This window comes from Salminus brasiliensis, chromosome 8 (genome assembly GCF_030463535.1).
Source record: "Salminus brasiliensis chromosome 8, fSalBra1.hap2, whole genome shotgun sequence".
Classification (NCBI taxonomy): domain Eukaryota; kingdom Metazoa; phylum Chordata; class Actinopteri; order Characiformes; family Bryconidae; genus Salminus; species Salminus brasiliensis.
Genome location: NC_132885.1, coordinates 13,933,077 through 13,953,235, shown reverse-complemented (window position 1 = coordinate 13,953,235; position 20,159 = coordinate 13,933,077). Strand labels below are relative to the sequence as shown.

The 20,159-nt window shown below is 38.8% G+C and overlaps 1 protein-coding gene across 1 annotated transcript in view; it reads left to right on the top strand.

Annotated features, from left to right (window-relative positions):
* LOC140560962 (inactive dipeptidyl peptidase 10-like) overlaps positions 1-20,159 on the top strand; it is a 59,457-nt gene that overhangs the window by 30,964 nt on the left and 8,334 nt on the right. Inside the window, exons 2-18 of the mRNA XM_072685704.1 lie at positions 3,671-3,782; positions 4,038-4,133; positions 6,573-6,667; positions 8,467-8,541; positions 9,139-9,191; positions 9,313-9,394; positions 11,160-11,280; positions 12,479-12,633; positions 14,748-14,845; positions 16,171-16,294; positions 16,558-16,596; positions 16,731-16,838; positions 17,650-17,741; positions 17,859-17,906; positions 18,456-18,577; positions 19,185-19,232; positions 19,949-20,047. Coding sequence (XP_072541805.1) covers positions 3,671-3,782; positions 4,038-4,133; positions 6,573-6,667; positions 8,467-8,541; positions 9,139-9,191; positions 9,313-9,394; positions 11,160-11,280; positions 12,479-12,633; positions 14,748-14,845; positions 16,171-16,294; positions 16,558-16,596; positions 16,731-16,838; positions 17,650-17,741; positions 17,859-17,906; positions 18,456-18,577; positions 19,185-19,232; positions 19,949-20,047 — 1,567 coding nt within the window. The remainder of the gene's footprint in view (positions 1-3,670; positions 3,783-4,037; positions 4,134-6,572; positions 6,668-8,466; positions 8,542-9,138; positions 9,192-9,312; positions 9,395-11,159; positions 11,281-12,478; positions 12,634-14,747; positions 14,846-16,170; positions 16,295-16,557; positions 16,597-16,730; positions 16,839-17,649; positions 17,742-17,858; positions 17,907-18,455; positions 18,578-19,184; positions 19,233-19,948; positions 20,048-20,159) is intronic.

Genomic DNA, 20,159 nt, shown 5'->3' with positions numbered 1-20,159 from the left:
AAGGGTGCAACTTAAAGTAGCTGAATGCATTTTTCAGAAGGGATGTCCTCAAACATATTGACATATAATGTATCACTTTTACAATAACAAGTAGCATCACAATACCACTGATGATAATTGAGGCCTGTTTATTATTATTACAATGTCCAAGAAGTTGTATGTTTGATTGAATTTACCATGTTTGACCATTGCTTTCAATAAAAGTATAATAAATGGAAATAAAGAAAACTATTTTAGACACGGTGTTTACATGTCTAATTGCCTGTAACATCACTTTATATAATGCATTCTATGCCGATTTATATCAATTTAGGATTTATTAAATCTGCTATTGCGGTTTTGTTTCATATGAATTCATCTAGTTAACTCAAAATGATAAAAAATGAACATTTTGCTTATGTCTTTATCCCTCATTAGTAAACCAGAGATACTTTAAATGAAGATGCATGGACTGCCGTCAGACGAGTAATGTAGTGTATCGTAGGACCAATCGTGCAGACCTAGTTGATAGAAGCTAGCTATAGTGAGAACAGGGGCAACAGCAACCTGAATACATGTAAGTGTGTCCCTGCCTGCTCACTTAACAGCACCACTTGCCCTCAGAAAGTCCCTCTGCTCGCTGTCCCTCATCATCAGGAGCATTTGCAGATGTTTAAATTACCTGGCCCTAAAAACTCTTCTTTGGCCAAACAGCTGTGTGAAATTACATTTACATTTTGAAGCTTCAGTCTCCAGTGACTTGGCTTGACTTTTTATTTCCCACCCACCTTTCTTCTGCTTGCTATAACCTCTGAAACATTTTCATTGTTTGTTTCAGTGGGTTTTTGTTCTTAACAAAAAAATTACTCAAAAAAATGTGCAGTCGATTGTCAGAGTTACTATCTGGCTTTGAGAATGGTTGATTAACCATGATGACCGGCTGATGGCTGTTGGACAGACAGCTGTTTTGGACTGTCCAGAAAGCCATTCCACCCATAGTATTATCCCTGATGGAGTAAAGTAGTTCCATTGGCTCTATAGAAATACGGCTATAAAAAACTTTAGAATCTGAAGATAGTATAATTGGAAGGCTGCTTTTTGAAAACAGGGCAAAATACAGGACATCCAGTTATAACAGAGGTCATCTTAAAAACAAGGTAACAAACACAAATAAAAAAAAATATTTTGGTACATAAGCCTAAACATAGAACAAATGCAAGAAATCACAAGAAGGTAGGCTTTCAGTGATTTAGCACCTTTTTAGTAAGCAGAAATCTTCATGGTCATGTGTGCTGATGTATACTTGAATAAGGTTTGCATTTGCCTTGCATGTCTTTGCTGGAATCAAACCATTAGAGTTGGTGAAAAGTTTGCTCTTCACAGCAAATGTAGTGATGCTTTCTACTCATATTGCAAAAGAGTTGTTTTCAAATCAAACCTACTGTCTCATCTTTCAGTGCCAGTAATCCTAACTGGCTAATTGTCTCCATCATTCAGCAAGCTGTGCTTGTTTTGGCAACAAACAGCCTGAGGTCTTGCACCATGCAGTAGAACGCCAAGTCTTCTTGTGAATATTTAATATGGACAACAACACAGTCTATGCAAAAATGAATAGAAAAAAAAACATACGTATCCATTTAACTGCACAGCCTTGCTTACCAGTAATTACCAGTATCTGCACATCTGAGGATCGTGTATTGATACTACTTACAAATGTTGGTGTAAGGAGCATGGAAATGAAGATGTGTCTGATGTGCCAAATTTCTGTTCTGACAGTGGTTGCTCCATCGGAGTCATTCTTGTCATTCTAAATGTTTATAAGTAGGCTTTTAGTCAGCTAGACTAGAATTTGTTCTGTGGTGAGCAGACTGTTATCTTGCTAGTGCTACATGCTATAGTAAGCTAATGCTATCTAGCTTTTCTCTCTTGATTCAGAGAAGTTAACATTCAGATTTGATTAACTTTTATTGAATGGTTGATTTAAAATTGTGCACAGTATTTACTTAATGTGTCAGCCTGTAAGTAAAAGCAACTTTGTATTTGATAGTTTTTCAATTAATGTAATGCAGGATGTGGCACAGAAGCCATGTAAATGTACAACCATCTGCGCTACTTGTGGGCTTTCTACAACAGTAGTACTGATCTTATAGCCTATACTGTTTAGATAAAATGCCTAATCTTCATATTCACAGCTGGTTCAGGTTTAGTAAGTCGTTAAGACAAAGTACATAAATTTTTTTGCTTGGTCCCCTTCAAGGCCAATCACAAATTTTATTCCAACCAATCAGCAAGGAGGGTCAAGAGTCCTTCAGTGAAAGACAGCACTTGATGAGAATGAAGGACAAAGTCACTTTCAGAAACAGCACATGCTCACACTTGCACACATACACTCTTAACAGCATAAAAGCTCCACGTCCCTCTTGATGTTGCGCTCAGTAAAAAGGCTCACCTCCCTGATGGTGAGAGTGTGAAGAGCAGGCCTGTGGAAAGAGGCTGGCGAGCTCTTCGCCTCTGATGAGTGTGAAAGGATGAAAGTCATCGCTAATAAAAGCACAACTGCTGGACCGCAGTAAGCTAAGACACATCTGCTACTGCAGTTCATTTGTATTGAAGGAGTGAAACGCATCAGCTCACTCTCACAACTAATTCCCCTCGCTCCTTACAACAGATGAACACTCAACTCTCTCTCTTCCTCTCTCTCTCTCACTCTCTCTCTCTCTCTCTCTCTTCCTCTCTCTCTCTCTCTCTCTCTCTCTCACTCTCTCTCACTCTTCCTCTCTCTCTCTCTCTCTCTCTTCCTCTCTCTCTCTCTCTCTCTCTTTTTTTTTTCTCTCTCTCTCCCTCTCTCTTTCTTACTCTAATATGGAACAGCAGCAGATATAGGTTGGGATATAGGTTGGGTGACACAATGAATAGAATGAAATAAATACAGACTATTTATACTGTACAACTACGACTACACATGTAATGAATGATTCAAAATAACAGTTTCTGCTCAACAGTGCTAGTAAGGGCAGCAGCGGTCCGAGAAAGTGGACAAAAAAATTGTCACAGCCTTAACGGTATGTTTTGGAAGATAATACATTAATTGTGTTATAATAGAGTATATAAGGGTTATTATTTAGATAAATATCTCGTAGAATAGTTTGTGTTATCAGAAATAGGGTTGGGCTGACAATAAAACCTGAGTAAACAGGTGACTGAAAAGGTAACATTATCAGACAATCTGTCTAGACATTTGTGTCTTGTATATTATGTCTGTATATTATAGTGTTATGCCTTTTGGAAGATACAGAAAAGCAGTTTTCCTATAATGTGTACATATAGATGCACACCTGCAAACTTAACTCTTAGTTTAATTAGTTTAAAGCTGACTGGTGCTCTAAATCTGAGGAAAGTAAGTTGCTTAAAAGCATAATTTTATCTGGCCTGAACTGAAATTGAGCATAGATATCCACATCATTATAGATTGCCAGTAGTTTAGTCACAGCTTACTGTTGCTTAGGGGTAGGTGTAAATAAGCTCCTACATACATGCTAGTTTGTGTGGTGCAACAACTGGTGCAACTTTAGACAAATGTACAGTCCATGGCCCAAGGACAGATGTGCAGTCCATACCAGCAATGGCAAGTGCAGCTGTATGTATTATTTAATGGTGTAAACTTTCCTTCTTTTGCTCTCTCTCTCTGCAGGATCTCGGTGATGTGGGTCCAGAGAGGAACTGGAAGGGGATTGGAATCTCTCTGCTGGTGATAGCAGCAGTGCTGTCTGTAATCGGCCTCTCCATTTTTCTTCTCTCTAAAGGTCTTTCAACCCCACGTCTTTTTTTCTGGCATACACCTGCTGTAACTTTGTCAGCCTAAGATATTACTTTGATTGAGTTGAGAAGGTTTGACAGTTAAACAAGTATTATCCTATTGTTATGGTTACGACTTTAGTCATCTTTAGTCATTACATCTAAAGGAGGTGTCAAATTGTAGTTCAAGGCCACAAAAGGACTTAATCCAGTCCTGTCCATAGTCTGTTCTCATATGTGTGTGTGTTCTTGTTTCGATTCAGATGATAGCTCTAAAGCTCTGGGATCTCATTTGACCGTGGATGACCTCTTCCTTAAAGAATTTCAGGTTCATGCCCCAGAGGCACAGTGGGTCAGCGGTGAGTGACCTCCACATACTATCCATTTCATATCAGTCTGTTTGTTTATATCTGTGTGTGTGTGTGTGTGTTCAGGCCAGTCTTTGTCTGAATCAAAACCATAAACAACCTCCATCTGCTGGCATTATCAGTCTGGGACCAGAGGGTACACACACATGCACACACATACACACACACACACATACGCACACACACAGAAAGAGATGAGTCCAGATGTGTGGTGTAATTATCAGATCTCCAGACAGCTAGTGTGTCAGAGCTGAAGGATGGATCTGTCAGACCCGCAGAGAGAAGAGGCGTGAGACAAACAGAGACAGAAAGGGATGAATGAAAGAGAGATAGATAGACATCCACAAAACTCAGTTGTTTGCAGTTTTTTCAAATTCTGGAAATAGAATTGAATAAGAATTGATTTACATAGCAATTTTGCTTCTGCTGTGATTGTTTTGTTATTAAACAAATGTTTTTGAGAACAGAAAACTTTGCACAGTAAAACCTGACCTGACTGATCCACACTCAAATCAGGCTATATAGATATAGGCTAATATAAGCTAAATAGATACCATCAGTTAATTTGATTTGAAGGAAGAAAGCAGATATTTCAGTTAAAGCAACATTATATATCATTTTATTTTATTTTTTCTAATTTTATCCCATTTGTAAGCCTGTTTATATGAACTGCCCCTATCACTAGCAATGCCCCCAACACTAGGAGGGTGAAGACTACTATCGCCTCTTTTTGAACTGCTGCTAGTGCAGCATTGCTTGGTAGCCAGTGCGTTCGGAGGACGGTGTGGCTCCACAGCTCTGATACAACAACTAATGCTGCCTGTGCTGACCAACATTACACTAGGAGTGATGTGGGGAGAAAGTGCCATCAACCTACCCCAGTCATCTCTGGCATCTCTGACATTGCCACCCCGGGTCCAGAACACTAAATACTGCACTATGTAATTGTAATAAAGCGTGCACGAGACTCTCGCAAGAACTGCTTAATAATTTTTGTGTAAAATCCTGTAACATTACTCTACCGCATCAGTCAGCAAGCTTCTTTCACTTTAGGTTCTGTATTACTCAGCTCAACATAAACTCATTACACCTTTTCCAGGACTGGAAGATATCAGGCAGCAAGTGAACAGTTATTGAAGCTGATGTGTTGGAAGCAGTATAGGAGTGATTTTGGCAAGAGCTAAACTGTGATGGCTAGATGACTGGATTAAAGCATCTCCAAAACATCAGGCAGGTTTTGTGGTATTTTTTTAGTATGTTGTGGTCAGTACCAACCAAACATGCTCCAAAGGAGGACAACCGGTAAACCACTTATGCGCACCCAAGGCTCATTGATGCAGTTCATGGACTCAAAAGGTCTGGTGCCAATGTCTTTTTGCCAGATACCACAGGACACCTTTAGAGGTCTTGTGGAGTCCATGCCACAACAGTTAAGCTTGAGGAGACCTAAATATTATTAGGCACTGATTTTAATGTTATGGTTGGTCAATATAGGACTGTTCATGATTGAATTCATGACAGTGAATTGTCAGCTGAGACATAATGAAAACTCCTTATTGCAGTGTTGATAAAGTTTGTGTATGTGTGTGTGTGTGTGTGTGTGTGTGTGAATGCACTGATCCTGTCAGCTTTGCTGTAGCCCTGCTGGCTAAATCTTTCTTCACAGATCCCACAGCACCACATCCATAACACCGCCTCAATCCCTCTCAGTCTCTCTAACACTGCTTTACTGCTGTGTGTCTTTCTCAGTCTCTCTGAAACTCCTGTAATTTTTCAGTGTAGTTGTGCATCTGACCATCTCACTCTCTTTCTAGTGCTGTGTCTCTCTCTGTCCATGTCTCTCAACACTCCTTCAGCCTTTCGAAAGCTGTTGTGTGTCTCTCCCTCACTCTCCCTAATGCTTGTCTCCCTCTATCCGTTTCTTGCAGTCAGTTGTTTGTTGACAGGATTGTCACTTTCACTCCTTCTCTCTCCTCTCATGGCTGCTGGCTGCTTTCATGTCTCACCCAGGCTTTGTAGAGACGCTGCAGAAATCTCATTAAACGCGGCCCGAGCACAGACTCGCCTCTCAGTCCTGATTCTCCACGCTACTCACAAACACACTCGCACACACACGCAGAAATGCACAGCTGGGAACACATACGCTCACACACGCATATCCATGACAGAAGAGGCACTACAGCATCCAGCCCAGCCTCCACTCGGCCTGGTAAATATTTAATGGGTAGAGTTAAGGTGAATGTCCAGGTGCTGGCCAGAGGGCTGTTGGGTGTCTAGCTGTCTGTCTGCAGTGTGGTCTGATGGTAAAATCACTACTGTCAGACAACAGAGAGAAAGAAGGGTGGCAGCCTACGGAGAAACACACTCTAACGCACTGTCAGAATGTGACAACTCTCTTTCTCTCTCTTTCTTGTTCTTATGCTCTCCCAGCGGTGGAGATCATCTATAAGAGCAGAGATGGTAACGTGATGAAAGCAGACCTACAGACCAATCAGACTGAGCTCTTAATGAAAAACACCACATTTGTGAGTAATTGTACAGCTCAACTAGCAGTGTTGATGAATGTGTTAAGCCCTTTTTCCTTTAATTCAGTGAACAAGCTTAAAACACACGTTTTACTCTTAAAGGTGAAGGAGATATAAATGGTTCTTTGAGCAGTGCTGTTTTTGGTTCCATAAAGAACCATTTTTGTGAGATGTGAGTATGAAAACAGTTCGTTATGGAACCGAAAATGCATCTTCTATCACATCACATTAAAAAAAAACTCTTCGTAGCACCTTTATTTTAAGAGTGTACATTATTCAGTAACTACAGAAAATGCTGCATTAAATTTACACTACTAAAATAAGTGTTATATCAATGTAAGGAAGCAAACACTGTGTTGATGTAACCTATTCGATTTATATGTGACCAAGTGACCAAGCATTTTATCAGTAAGAGTGAGGCATTGTGGGAAGGAAGCATAACAGTAGGTTCTGATTTCAAACAAAAAATTGTGTTCTGATTGTACAGTCTGTATCAGGCCTGATTCAGTCATACCACATCTGCGTGGCATGAGAGATGCTCACACACATTTGCTAAATTATACTGTATACATTTTACAAGCATCCCAACTTTAAGCACAGGAATTGATCAGAATTTTTGAGTCATCAGTTGATTAAATATTGTGTAAGATGTTTAGTCTGTAGTCTGTACACACCCCCTCCCCCAATGTGTGTACTGTTTATTTCCATCTGCAGGTTAGAAATTTACTTATCACACTACGTCCCCAGACTGGGAGGCGTTTGACAGTGCTGAGCACTTGCTTGGATTTAAACTTATGAGCTACTTACACTTGCAACGCACATGTAGTTAGACCACTGTGCCACTCATGTACACTTCATAAAAACAAAGCTTTGGGAAAAATGACTTGGACACAGATATGTATAAGGTTTTACAGCTCTGGTTGCTTGCTTGCCATAAGTTTAAATGCCATCAGTACCATGGCCCTTCATGGTCCGCAGTTTGAAAATAGAAAGGGCTTCTTCCATGGGATATGGGAGTCCTAATGTAGATGTAAGAAACAGTAAAGACATTGGAGTACTTACATTTGGCTCAACCTATAATGTATTTTTCATCACTGAGATACTGCAGAACAAAAGAAAGAAAGTAGGCTTGCCTCTAGTAACTTATCTTTGCATAATTGAAGAACCCATATTTTTTCTTTTTTCTTAAATTTTATTTGGTCTCATTAAGTCTACTTCTAACATTTTGTGTTGGGCTTGTACCGAAAAACTAAAATTCATCCATAAGCCCGCTGCAACCGTGCATACAGACACCAGAATACTCATGCTCAGCTACAGAAGAGGCTTCTAAAACTAAATGTATTTCTTCAGTAAATCCACTACATATATTCATGAGTGGCCTCAGGGGAGCATTGGCTCTGTGAGGATGTCACCATGGTCACTAAGCAGTTCACACATAAACCTTTAAACCAAACACTGCATTGCAGTGCATTGTGAAATTGTTATAGTGCACTGGATATACAGGAGAATAGTGCACTACATTGATTACAGTACAGCTTAAGCTTGACTCCTATTCTCTATGGCACTTGTGCAGGCTGTGTGGTCCTATAACCTGTTAACATGAGTGCTGAAATGAAAAGCAAGACATTCTGCATTTCTCACGCCATGCAGGGGGTAGTACGTGTGAAATAGTCTTCAGATATTCTGGGCTTTTCCAGCCTGACACAAGATGTGTTACAACTGTGATGACACGAGAAGTGTTTTGTTAATTAGCACATCATTTGTGATCATTAATTTAAAAGTTTTTTTTTCCCATACAGGCAACATTTAAAGCTTCCAAGTTTGCAGTGTCACCAGATCTCAACTATGTTCTCCTAACCTACGACATCAAAAAGGTCAGAAGTTCTAAAATACTGTCAAACTATAGCAATGTTTTTAGCTCATGTGATTCAGGAACAGACTGCAGTAAAATCCAGTCCAAATGCAGTTTATTTACTGCATATTGTGAGTGATATTGTAGTTCAGATTACAGATATTGATCTGGAGTCCATTCAGTTTCATAGATCAATAATGTTTATGACTGGTTGTGGTGACTGGGAAAGACAAACATACCCCCCCCCCCATACAGACAGAACACATTTATCTGAGATGTAACAGAGATGTCAAATTATGGTCAGTGGTTGGGATGTTGCTGTGATGCAAACAGATCTAACATTAAGTCTTAGTCCAAGCTCCAACCAGAACACTATACCTAAATCAAACCTCCAAAACACAAAAACTATTTCTTCACAGTTTTTGCAAAAATTCTGACATTTTACAATATTTTCTTATTTGGGATTGGTTCAATTTACAAAAGATCCATAATTTAAAGATCATAGCTGAACAATTCTGGGGTTTACAATATGTCATGAATCTGATGTAGAGTTTTTGTTGGGATTTATATTGTTAGAAATATATTGATGAATGAGGCCCATTGTCTGTTCTGGTGTCAGGTGTATCGGTACTCCTTCCTTGCATCTTACTTGATCTACAATTTGCATACAAGGTATTTTTTTTAAATCCACCATCAACCGGCATACATAACTAAATTGTGTCTCATTTATAAGCACAGTGCATTTAGTGAACAATATTGTCAGGTGTAATCATCTGTGTGTTTGTGTCTATAGAGAAGTACATGAGCTGAACCCCCCCGAAGTGTCAGATTCTGTTCTACAGTTTGCATCATGGGGAGTTCAGGGGCAACAGCTGGTGAGTAATTACGCATCATGCATCATCACCCCATCTTACAGAGCAGTACAGCATAGTCACCACTAATCTAATGCTACCCAGCACCACACAGCAAACACTAGAGTGTCTAACAACACCTCTCAGCCCACTGCTGCCCTTTACATGTTCTGTGATCCTGTGAGAAAATAAACATAATATTCCACACTAGTGAGATATCATTGGCTTATTGTGTTGGTGGTTGAGATGTTGTGCAGTCTGGATCTGAGCAGCATGCTTTTAAAGAACTTCTGGTTCTGTTAGCACAGGCCCAGCAACCTTCTGTTTTTAACAGAGAAACAAACAAGCTGTTGTTAGCTACAGATGTGCTAACAAATTCACCACAGACTCGGTCTAAATATCTGAGTTATATTATAACGCTGTAGGCATCTTGTGTTGCTGGCTGACTTAGACACACACACACACACACAGAATTATCATTGCATAATATCAGCATTATTACAGTGTGCTTGCAGGGAAGTAATTAAGTAATCAATTACAAATGTATCTGCATGGCTCGGATGTTTATGCATTTGCAGATTAATCTATTACTGTGGAACATCACAAGCCTTGCAGATACAAGAGCGGGAGAGAGAGAGAGATTAGTTATTTATGAACATTTTTGCATTTCTCTGTGTTCAATTGCATCAGATGAAGTTACTGTTTTCTTTGCTGGTTCATATCTTTCCGCCTATTTCTATGTTGTTACAGTTAAAGGAGATAGAGTTACTGTCAAATATTGAATTATGCAAGACATAACATTTGCTGTGACCTTAGGCAGTCGCAAAAACATTTAATATCTCAGCAATAAATGCATTTTTAAATAAATGCAAAACAATCAAATGCCAGAATAGTGATGAAACTCCAGTGATATGCTGCTTGTGTGCTGAATGTGAATGTGTGCTGGTTAGAGGAAGTGTTGGATGGTTACTGTAAATATTAGTTTTCCACAATGTTAAGAGAAGGGTTAAATGTTTAAAGCTAATGAACTTACATACATAAAATAATAGGGCCTGTTTACACCTGGCATTAACATGCATTTTTATCTGGATAGTATTTGGATCTACTTTGAGCGAATTCTGTTTATACTTATGTCATTAAAATGTGTCTCCAGCCTGATCATCTGATTTTACTTTCTCTCGTAAAACATACCAACGCAGACATCCTTTGTGTTTTATTCCCTGTAAACAACTGTTCCTCATTAAAAAATAGTCCTGCTCCAGGAAACAGTGGACAGTTAGAGGAATGGTAGGGGTAACAGATCTATCAGAAAATGCGACAGACCATTTAATACTCTGTAATACTGTTCCCATCTACCAGCAATAAGTCATAGCAGAGAGAGAGAAACCAAGATCCACAGTAATAGTTTCTCGTACTGTTTTTATCGACAAATGTATTTCTGCTTGCCTGACCTGATCACAGTAAATTCTGTTTACCTTTTTATTAAATGTGGACGGAATCCGCTTCTGACCACCTCCAAATGTGGTTTGAGTGATCCAATTGCAATCCGATCACAAAGCATCTTGGGGTATTTTATGCATGAAATCTAAATGTGATTCAATCACCAAAAACGTGTTTTAATGCCAGGTGTGAACAGACCTGACGTAAATTGTTTAGTTGTTATAGCTTTATATGCCATATCAGTTTTTATAGATATATATAGTATATATATATATAGTCTCTCTCTCTCTCTCTCTCTCTCTCTCTCTCTCTCTCTTTGTCTCTCATTCTCTCTCACGCTCTCTCTCAGATTTACATATTTGAGAATAACATTTATTACCAGCCAGATGTAAAGAGCAGCTCTCTTAGGCTGACATCATCAGGGCGAGATGGGCTCATCTTCAATGGTGTGCCAGACTGGTTGTATGAAGGTAAGCACTATAAATGACCTATGTACGTGCCAACACTTCATTATTGCTCATATTTATACTTTCAAATGATTATTTGAATAATTATTATTAATAATTAATGTATTATTCATTTATTAAATCACAACCAATATGCTTGTATATGTTCTGTAACTATTTCCCTCAATAAATTCTTTTGAAATCAAGCTTAGGCTTGTTACCATAGTAACACATTGCTTAGCTCTGTCTACTTCTAGTACTACCTCAAAGACATCCTGCACTAGGATCATCTTAGGCCTACATTACATGAGCACTTACTTTAATAAGCATTATGTTATAGTAAGTATTATGCTGTTTGATTCAGCTCATACATACAGCATATACTATAATTTAACTTAAAACCCAAGTACCATATCCTACATGTTCATTCATCTTTTCATTAAAAAAGTATATTTGGAGCTTTTTATATAGTTCAGAGATCCTGGAGCATGTGTAACACCTCATATATTCACTCTGCACAGAAATGATTACATGCAGTGTAATAAGAGCCGCTATGTGAAGTGTACTGTTGGGCAGATTGTGCTCCAGCAGTGTTGCAATATGGCATTGCTCACAGTCGGCTCTGTTTTTCTTTATGCAGGGCTGTTCTCTCTGTTTAAGCTTAATCGCCTGAAATCACTGATTCACAGCTCTGTTTGAATCAGCAGAGCACATGTAATTTCAATCAGGCTAACAAGACAGTTCTGCCGTGTATAATAGATGTGGTTGTATAAGGCTGAAATACGGCTGTATGCTGACGAAATAACCATGTACTCACAATATCTGCTGTACAAATTTATTTCAATTCTAGGCTTCATCACCAGATAAATGTTCATACTCCCACACCTGCACCTGCTTCATACATCACCTTCCCACTGCATGCTTGTTTTCTCTTTGCTATCTCCTGAAATAGCCTAGACTACTCTTCTTTCCACTTGTAGCTACTGCATTTATCAAACTTCAGACATGCTGTCTTTTGCTCTATGCCCAAAGGTATCTCATCTGTGTATGATCTGGATGGTTTGTATATCTAAACATTAACTCAATCTTTATTGCAAAATGACTTTTTTAAAATTACATCAATATCAAATAAGCAGTAGAACCATTGCTACCCTGACGATGATAAACTATGAAATAAAATTCAAGGCTTGTTTTGTTGTTGTGTTTTTGTGCTTAATGATAGAGGAAGTGCTGCACTCACCTGTAGCTCACTGGTGGTCTCTAGAAGGATCCAGCCTAGCTTTCCTGACCATCAATGACACGCTTGTACCAAATATGCTGCTGCCACGTTTTACCGGGACTCTCTATCCACAAGGAGTGCACTACCCTTATCCAAAGGTACATACACACATACACGAATACCCACAGGTACACATACACAGGAGGTTTCAGGATCCACAAGTGGAGTCTTTGGATGGACTTTGTTACCTCAGTGTTGAGTTCAGTCGCAGTTAATGTGATTTTTTACAGAAGTTTTACAATGTACTGTATCATCTGTGTCATTGTATCAAACGGCACTCTCACATTTATTTTTGTTTTTTCATAGTTTGTGTTGAATATAAGCATATGTAGCACTGTGGGATCAATGTTTTTAGGCAAGTGGAATATTTTATTTGTATTTCCAAAACAGTAAGAAGCACTTGTAGAACTTGTACGAGAAGTTAATGTAAATGGTAATTTTTTTTATTGTTCATAGTGGAACACTTCTGTCTATTTATCATGACATTTTAACACACTGTAAAAGTTTTTAAATTATTTCACAAAAGTAAAAAGGAAAATTAGAAATACTGTCACATCGCAACAGCAATATCTAATGAATACAGTAAAAAGTAACATGAATTTATTTTGAATTAAAAAAAAGTGACAAATTTTAAGAACAAAGTTTGATTCCAGATTTACATGGTTCATCATGGTTATATTATTATGTTCATTATTATGGTTCATAATATGTAATAAGATCCCGCAGGTACTAAGGAGCGAGGCCATGTAGGGCTTTATAAACACAACTAAAAGTAAACACACAAATACACTCTCTGACTGAACTCTGCAGGAGTAAAGAGGAGCGTAGAAGGACGAAGCAGGTGACGTTAATAATGCACATCCTTCAGCTTTCACCTTTTAGCTCAGCAAAATTCTGGTGTGTTTTATTCATGCAGCTGCTGACCGCATGCATTTGAATGGACCAGCAGACGCACAAAGGCCAATTCATATAATCAGAGTGTTTTCATATTTCATGTTCGGATTGGACAGCCAGATGTGATTAATTTAGAAAAAAATACGCCTTTCAGTCCAAGGGCACAGGATTCAATTACAGCAATCATAACTTTTATGCACACACACATGCACGCACACAGAGAAAATATGAAAACAGTAAGGGGGTTTTATGGGGATTTGATGATGGAAATGCTGTTTTTAAGTCTAGGCCTGTAACACATAATTTCTCTCCACACAGAATCATTTCAGCCCGGCTTTAGTGGATTGTGCAATCATGTCTACAGCATTGTGTGTGAGCTCTAGACATTGTCTGTGGTTGTTTGTGTGTGTGTGTGTGTGTGTGTGTGTGTGTGTGTGTGTGTGTGTGTGATTTTCTACAGGGGAACAGAAACTCATCTTCCTCAGAGACAGAAACAAGCCTAACTTCACACAGCAAAATGTCATTATACACACATACACAAATGCACACTCTGTTAAAAACCTACATTACATAATGAGGATAGCCTCGGGAGAAAGAAAGACCGAAAGTTATTTCGGCGAATCAGACTGATTGCTGCTGTCAGGATTTGTAACTGTCTGTAGACAGCAGCAGTAATGAGGAGAGAGAGAGAGAGAGAGAGAGAGAGAGAGAGAGCACTATATGCATTATACATACACCATAAAATATGCCCAAAGTTTGCCAACATCGAACATTTTTCTACCATCACATGCATTCATCTGGAGTTAATATGAGGCTGTGAGAGCAGAAGCGGCAGCCCAATGCTGAGGGGCTTTATACCCCTCTATGCCATGCTTGCAAATTTGAATGGCAACCTCAGGCGCAGACCTCATGTGTGGCTGCTCCAGCTCATCCCATTCTATTAACAGTGCTTTCCTATGGAGATTATACAAGCTTTGTGCACGCAAATGGACACCTGTGTCAGCAATAGGTGTGCTAATTAGCTGAATTTGCTAATTAGTCAATAATTGGGGCGCCTGTATACTTTTGCACATATAATGCAGTTCAGTAACTTGAAGGCCAGTATGAACCCAGACTCCAAACCAGTCCAAGCTGCTCTCAGATGGACATTATTTGGAATATTACTGTTTAAACACATTTTCTGTCAAACAGAAAACATCAGGCAAAGATGTAAGCAGTACGCCTCATTATTGTGCTCCAGTACTGGTGTTAAATAGCATAAGTAACACAAAACTGAACACAACTTGTGTGTGTATGTCTCTGTCTGTGTGTATGTCAGGTTGGCCAGGTGAACCCTACAGTAAAGCTGAGTGTAGTTAGTCTGGATGGCTCATCTCACACCAAAGAGCTTCAGCCTCCGAGCAGCCTGGAGAAAAGGTACTATACACAAAGAATGAAATAATCTGTACCATACTGTACTCAGGGGCACTGCCAGGGCCATGAAAACATATTACACTGAGCCAACAACTTTAACACGTCTGCCAAAATACTCAATTGATAACCATGTAAGTACGTTCTCAGCCTTTATTGATCAGACCTGTCTGGAGTGGGAAGTAAATACAGGAAGAAGATGCTGTGTTCTGGACGAGTGCATATTTCTGTGCAGTTTAGCATGGAGTGATGGCAGAGATGGCATTTGTTCATAGCAGTAGTAATTACCTGGGCAGCATACCAGGTTAGCACCTGGCTATGGGGGCCGTTGGGCTCAAACTTGCAGAGCACACCTGATAGTTGGGTCGGATCACATTCTTACAAAAAACAAACTTCTCCAGAGTTTGTTTGTGACCGGACATCAAGGGTCTGGGTGTGGTTGTTTTAATCTGCATTTCAGAATTAGAATTACTTTATTGATCCCAGGACGGAAATTACAGTTATTACAGTTTCAACTGTTTCTGTAAGAAAAACACTCTACAAAATACATTTAAAACAAAGAGAGAAAAAAAATGAACATGTACATGTATATATGATATATGAACATCATATGATACATGTATATATGAATATAGTAAAGTGGCGTAGTGGTAATACCTGTGATAATAAATATGGAAAATTATTGCACTAGAGTTATTGCACACATATTAAATTGAATTGAATTACAGTTGAGTGCAATTATTGTATTCACACTTGCCCAAATGAATCGCACCAAGGGTGAAAACAAAACAGGTGTAAAAAAGGTGCAGGTGTAAACACGCCCTGAGTAGAGGAAAGCCTCCACTCATAAAATAGTCATAACCTGCAGCGGGAATAAATAGTACACAACTATAAAATGTATTGTTGACCAAACTGAGATGCAGAGCTAAAAAATATGAGTTAGGTAACCTTTGACTAAGCTAAGTCGAGGTAAGTCAAAAAGCACTCTGTAATCAGTTACTGCATCATGATATCAAGTTTTACAGCATCACAGACTACAGGCACATACACCCAAACTAGCTTTCCCATTGGAAAAGCCACCAAGAGCTGGACTGAAGGCCATACCCATTAGATTAAGTGACAGTGGAATCAACTAATCATGTTTAGATTTTTAAAGAACTAAAGAACATTTAGGTGGGATAGATGACAGGAGATATATACTCATATAATGGCCTACTAAGTATAACATATGTTCATTACATTGAAGAATGTTAATGTGGTGAAATACTGAAAGTACAATCACAATGTGCTTGTAAACATGTCTGTGTGTGGTGTTTTTGTGTATTTGCTAGTGAGTACTATATCAGCATGATTAGGTGGGTGACTGAGGAATGTGTGGCAGTGCGCTGGCTGAACAGAGCTCAGAACACATCCATCCTTACTCTGTGCTACATACACACCGGAGAGTGTATACGGGTGAGTGAGCTCACAAACACACATAGACACACACATAGTCACAAGCAGAGATGTTTGCTCTTGCTGACTAACTCACATGCAAATACACGCTCACAGAAATGGTTTCCCATGTTGACTGACATAAATACACACACACACACATACACATGTATAGATGATTACTCTGGTTGGTTAACACACATGTTAAATACACAGGCAAACAGAGAGTGGATGTTCTTGTTGATTAACTGCTGTATCTGTTTAATCTGATTTTCCAACTGTAGAAGCATGTCATGACTTCAGACAAGTGGATCGACCAGCAGGTAATGAAGTAATATCTGATCATAAGTAATTATCTTTTATCTTCGTAGTCTGGTTCTTCATGGTCACAATGATGTTATGGCAGTGTTCTTGCATAGGCGGAGTTAAATAGTGCCCTGCTCTGTGATTGATGCAGAATGAAGAACCTGTGTTCTCTAAAGATGGAGCAACATTTTTTATGACCTTGCCCATAAAGCACGGCAGCCACGGATCCTTTCGTCACATAACCATGATGTCAGAACAGGTAGAGACACCCTACAATCACAATATAACCAAAACCAGACACTAAACACAATAGAAAATCTGTATCCAAGTAAACTCTCAGAAGCCAAGGTTTTTATCTTTCTTCTGCTTGATAAAAAGGATGTTTTCCTTCCCACCAAATAAGTCTGAATGCACCACAATAACATTCTTAGTTCATAATATGCTAATGTATATTTGCTTCTACTTAGAAGCATCAATAAAACATGAACTGAATGTGTGGAATCTGTATTTTTGATAGAATTCCTTGTTTTAATGACCTATGAGGGAATAATTAGCATCCAATTAACAAATATTGAAATATTGAGTCGTAGCATTAGTAAATGCGTAAATCATTGTAATGTGACCTGCAATGTGACTACTGTGTATGTGCACATTGCAGCCCTAATAGCACCGCTGAATTATATTGAGTAGGTCCCCCTTGTGCCACCACAACAGATCTCACTATTTGAGACATGCGCTCTATAAGACCTCTAAGGGCATCCTATGGTATCTTGTACCAAGACAATAGCAGCAAGCCCTTTAAGTACTGTAAGTTGTGAGGTGGGGCCTCCATGGATCACATCAGTTAGCCTTATGTGCCCATGATCCCGTGGTTACCCCTTTTTGGGCCCTTTACCCCTTTCACAATTGGCCCACCATCAGTGGTGCTGATGTTATGGATGATTGGTGAATATTCTCTGCTGTGTTTTTGTGTACAGCATACTCTCACATCAGTGCACTTTATAGGTATAGTTTTAGACACAGCCAGAAATTGTGTTCTTTATGCGATGTTTGACGTCTCCTGCATCCAGGGAACAGGCACAGAACTCAATATCCGTCACCTGACCTCTGGCAGCTGGGAAGTCACCAAAATCCTGGCCTACGATGAGAATCTGAACATAGTGTGAGTCCCTCGTGCGAACACACACACAAACAAACATGCACTCTATGACTCTGTGATCACATTCTGCATCAGCATTATGGTGCCATCTGTATGAATATTGTCCCTGTTTCTCTGTAGCTATTACCTTAGCACAGAGGGCGGAGTCTCTCACCGACACCTGTACAGGTAAGCACAGAATCATCCTAAAACGTCCACTTCTGCTGCAGCTGATTATTGACTTCTCAAACCCTTATGGAACTCATACTGTCTAAACTTGTATGTATGTATGTATATGTAGATTCCTCACTCTCATAACTACATAACCTATGTGTAGTCTTAAATAACTAAATAATGAGAGCAACATTTTAAGGGATTTTATAAAGCCCTATTAATTATAATTTCATGTAATATTTGGATGCCATTTGAAGAAAAGATTATAGTGATAATTAAATGTTTCATGTTTTGACAGATGTTTTGACATTTATTAAATATGACTGGAACTGAGGGTCTAAGTCTAAATTGAATGTAAATGTAAGTCTTTACCAATAATTGTCATAATTAAGATTTTTATATAGAAACACGACAGTAATAACTTTCTAGTCTTTCTCAGGGTTAAGTAGTATTACAGCAAAGGCTCCATGGCAGACTGCCTCTGCCTCTAGAGAGTTCTAAGCAGTGTGTGACAGTGTGTAAACGAATAATTTGTTTCTGTAAATAATTTTTACCTGTTTCCAGGGTGAGCACAGTGGATCCATTTCATCGTGAGTGTTTGACATGTTTACTATTCAAACCTCACTGCTCCTACTATGATGCTTCCCTGAGCCCAGATTCACAAACAGTACTGCTGCACTGTGCAGGTGCACTCTTATTACTTCACCATATCACACATCTCACTTTCTCTCTGTCTCTCTGTCTGTCTCTCTCTCTCTCTCTCTCTCTCTCTCTCTCTCTCTCTCTCTCTCTCTTTCTGTTAAAAGAGAAGTGTCTTTAACTTTAATCTTATTTTTAAGAATTCACCTGATTTGAAGCAGAATATCATTACTATCCAATGAAAAACATCCAAAATAGTGACTTTTCAGGAGAAAGTAACATTGTTCCTAACTTCGAATAGAAGTAGTGATAGGCAGTACACCACTATTTTATTGTATTGTGATCAAATGTTGTTATTGTGATACAAAACAAAACTTTTCTACTGCTTGTGTCATTACAGTGTAATTAGTCCCTAAATGGAAGAGAATAAGGGTTTATTCCAAGTCCTTAAGAGCATTTTTGACTGGTCTATTCATACAGAATTATTCCCACAGTGTACAGAGCAGCTACACGGTTCAACTGGTGAAGAAAACTAAAAACAGACAAAAGTGAAGACAAATGTTTTTCATTGGACTGCAGGGATATTCACTGCTGATGTAACACACTCTAAGCAGAGGTAATTTGGTTAAAGTGGTCATGTTTTGTCTTCCTCAGGGCCTGGTGTTCCCAAAACTACTGTACATCTGCTTAGCAACATTACCCGTGAGTCCACAAACACACACACACACACACACACACACACACAAGGCAAACACATTGAACTGACTGCTTAATATAATTACAGGTGATCAGAACTCTTAGTCAGAAGCGACAAAATACAATTACCTTTTTTTCATTCTTTCTTTTTTGGGCTCTTTTTGAAGTGTTCTGCTTTAATGACTCAGTGGGTATTTTGCCAGTAATGACTTCAGAAAAAAAGCTAAATTATCACATGCCTTGCAAAAGATCAGATAATTACTGGCTATTTAAAGCCACTGCCTGGGTTTTCAGAACAATGTTCCACCCATGCACTCGATTTTAACACCAAAGGAAGAAATTAAAAATGTTGACCTCCAGAATTGCATTGGCACAGCTAGGAATGTACAAAACAATTGTCAGATTAAATAGTCTTTTATATAAAGAACAATACTGTTATTTTTCTATGTTTCTTTTTTTTCCTTAGAATAAAAGAATCAGCATTTGCTATTGCTGTTTTGGCTCAAAGAGGGTCACGCTGTCTGTATTGTACATGTAAAACAACTAGACAGGTGCATTTTGTTAATATTTTGTCCCTAATAGAGTTATTATAGAGCAAATATAGTAGAAGAACTGGTTTTAAAAACATCACAGTCTCAGGTCTCACAGGCCAGCATCTTAATTATTGCATGAAATCTGTTGTGTAGAGTTGTGGAGTCTAAATGGTCTAATTGTGTTTTCAGGTCAGATGACTCTAGACTCTGGTCTGGAGTTCAGAGAATCACTCAGACAGAGAAAAATCCCTCGCAGAGAGATCAGAACTTTACTCCACAATAACCAGGGTAATGGAAACATCCTCATTAGTATCAGCAATACAAACAGAAATGTGGTCAGTGTGCTTCACTGTTGGTCAGCACAAGCAAAGAAATGTTATTTTTATGGTGCTAATGTGGT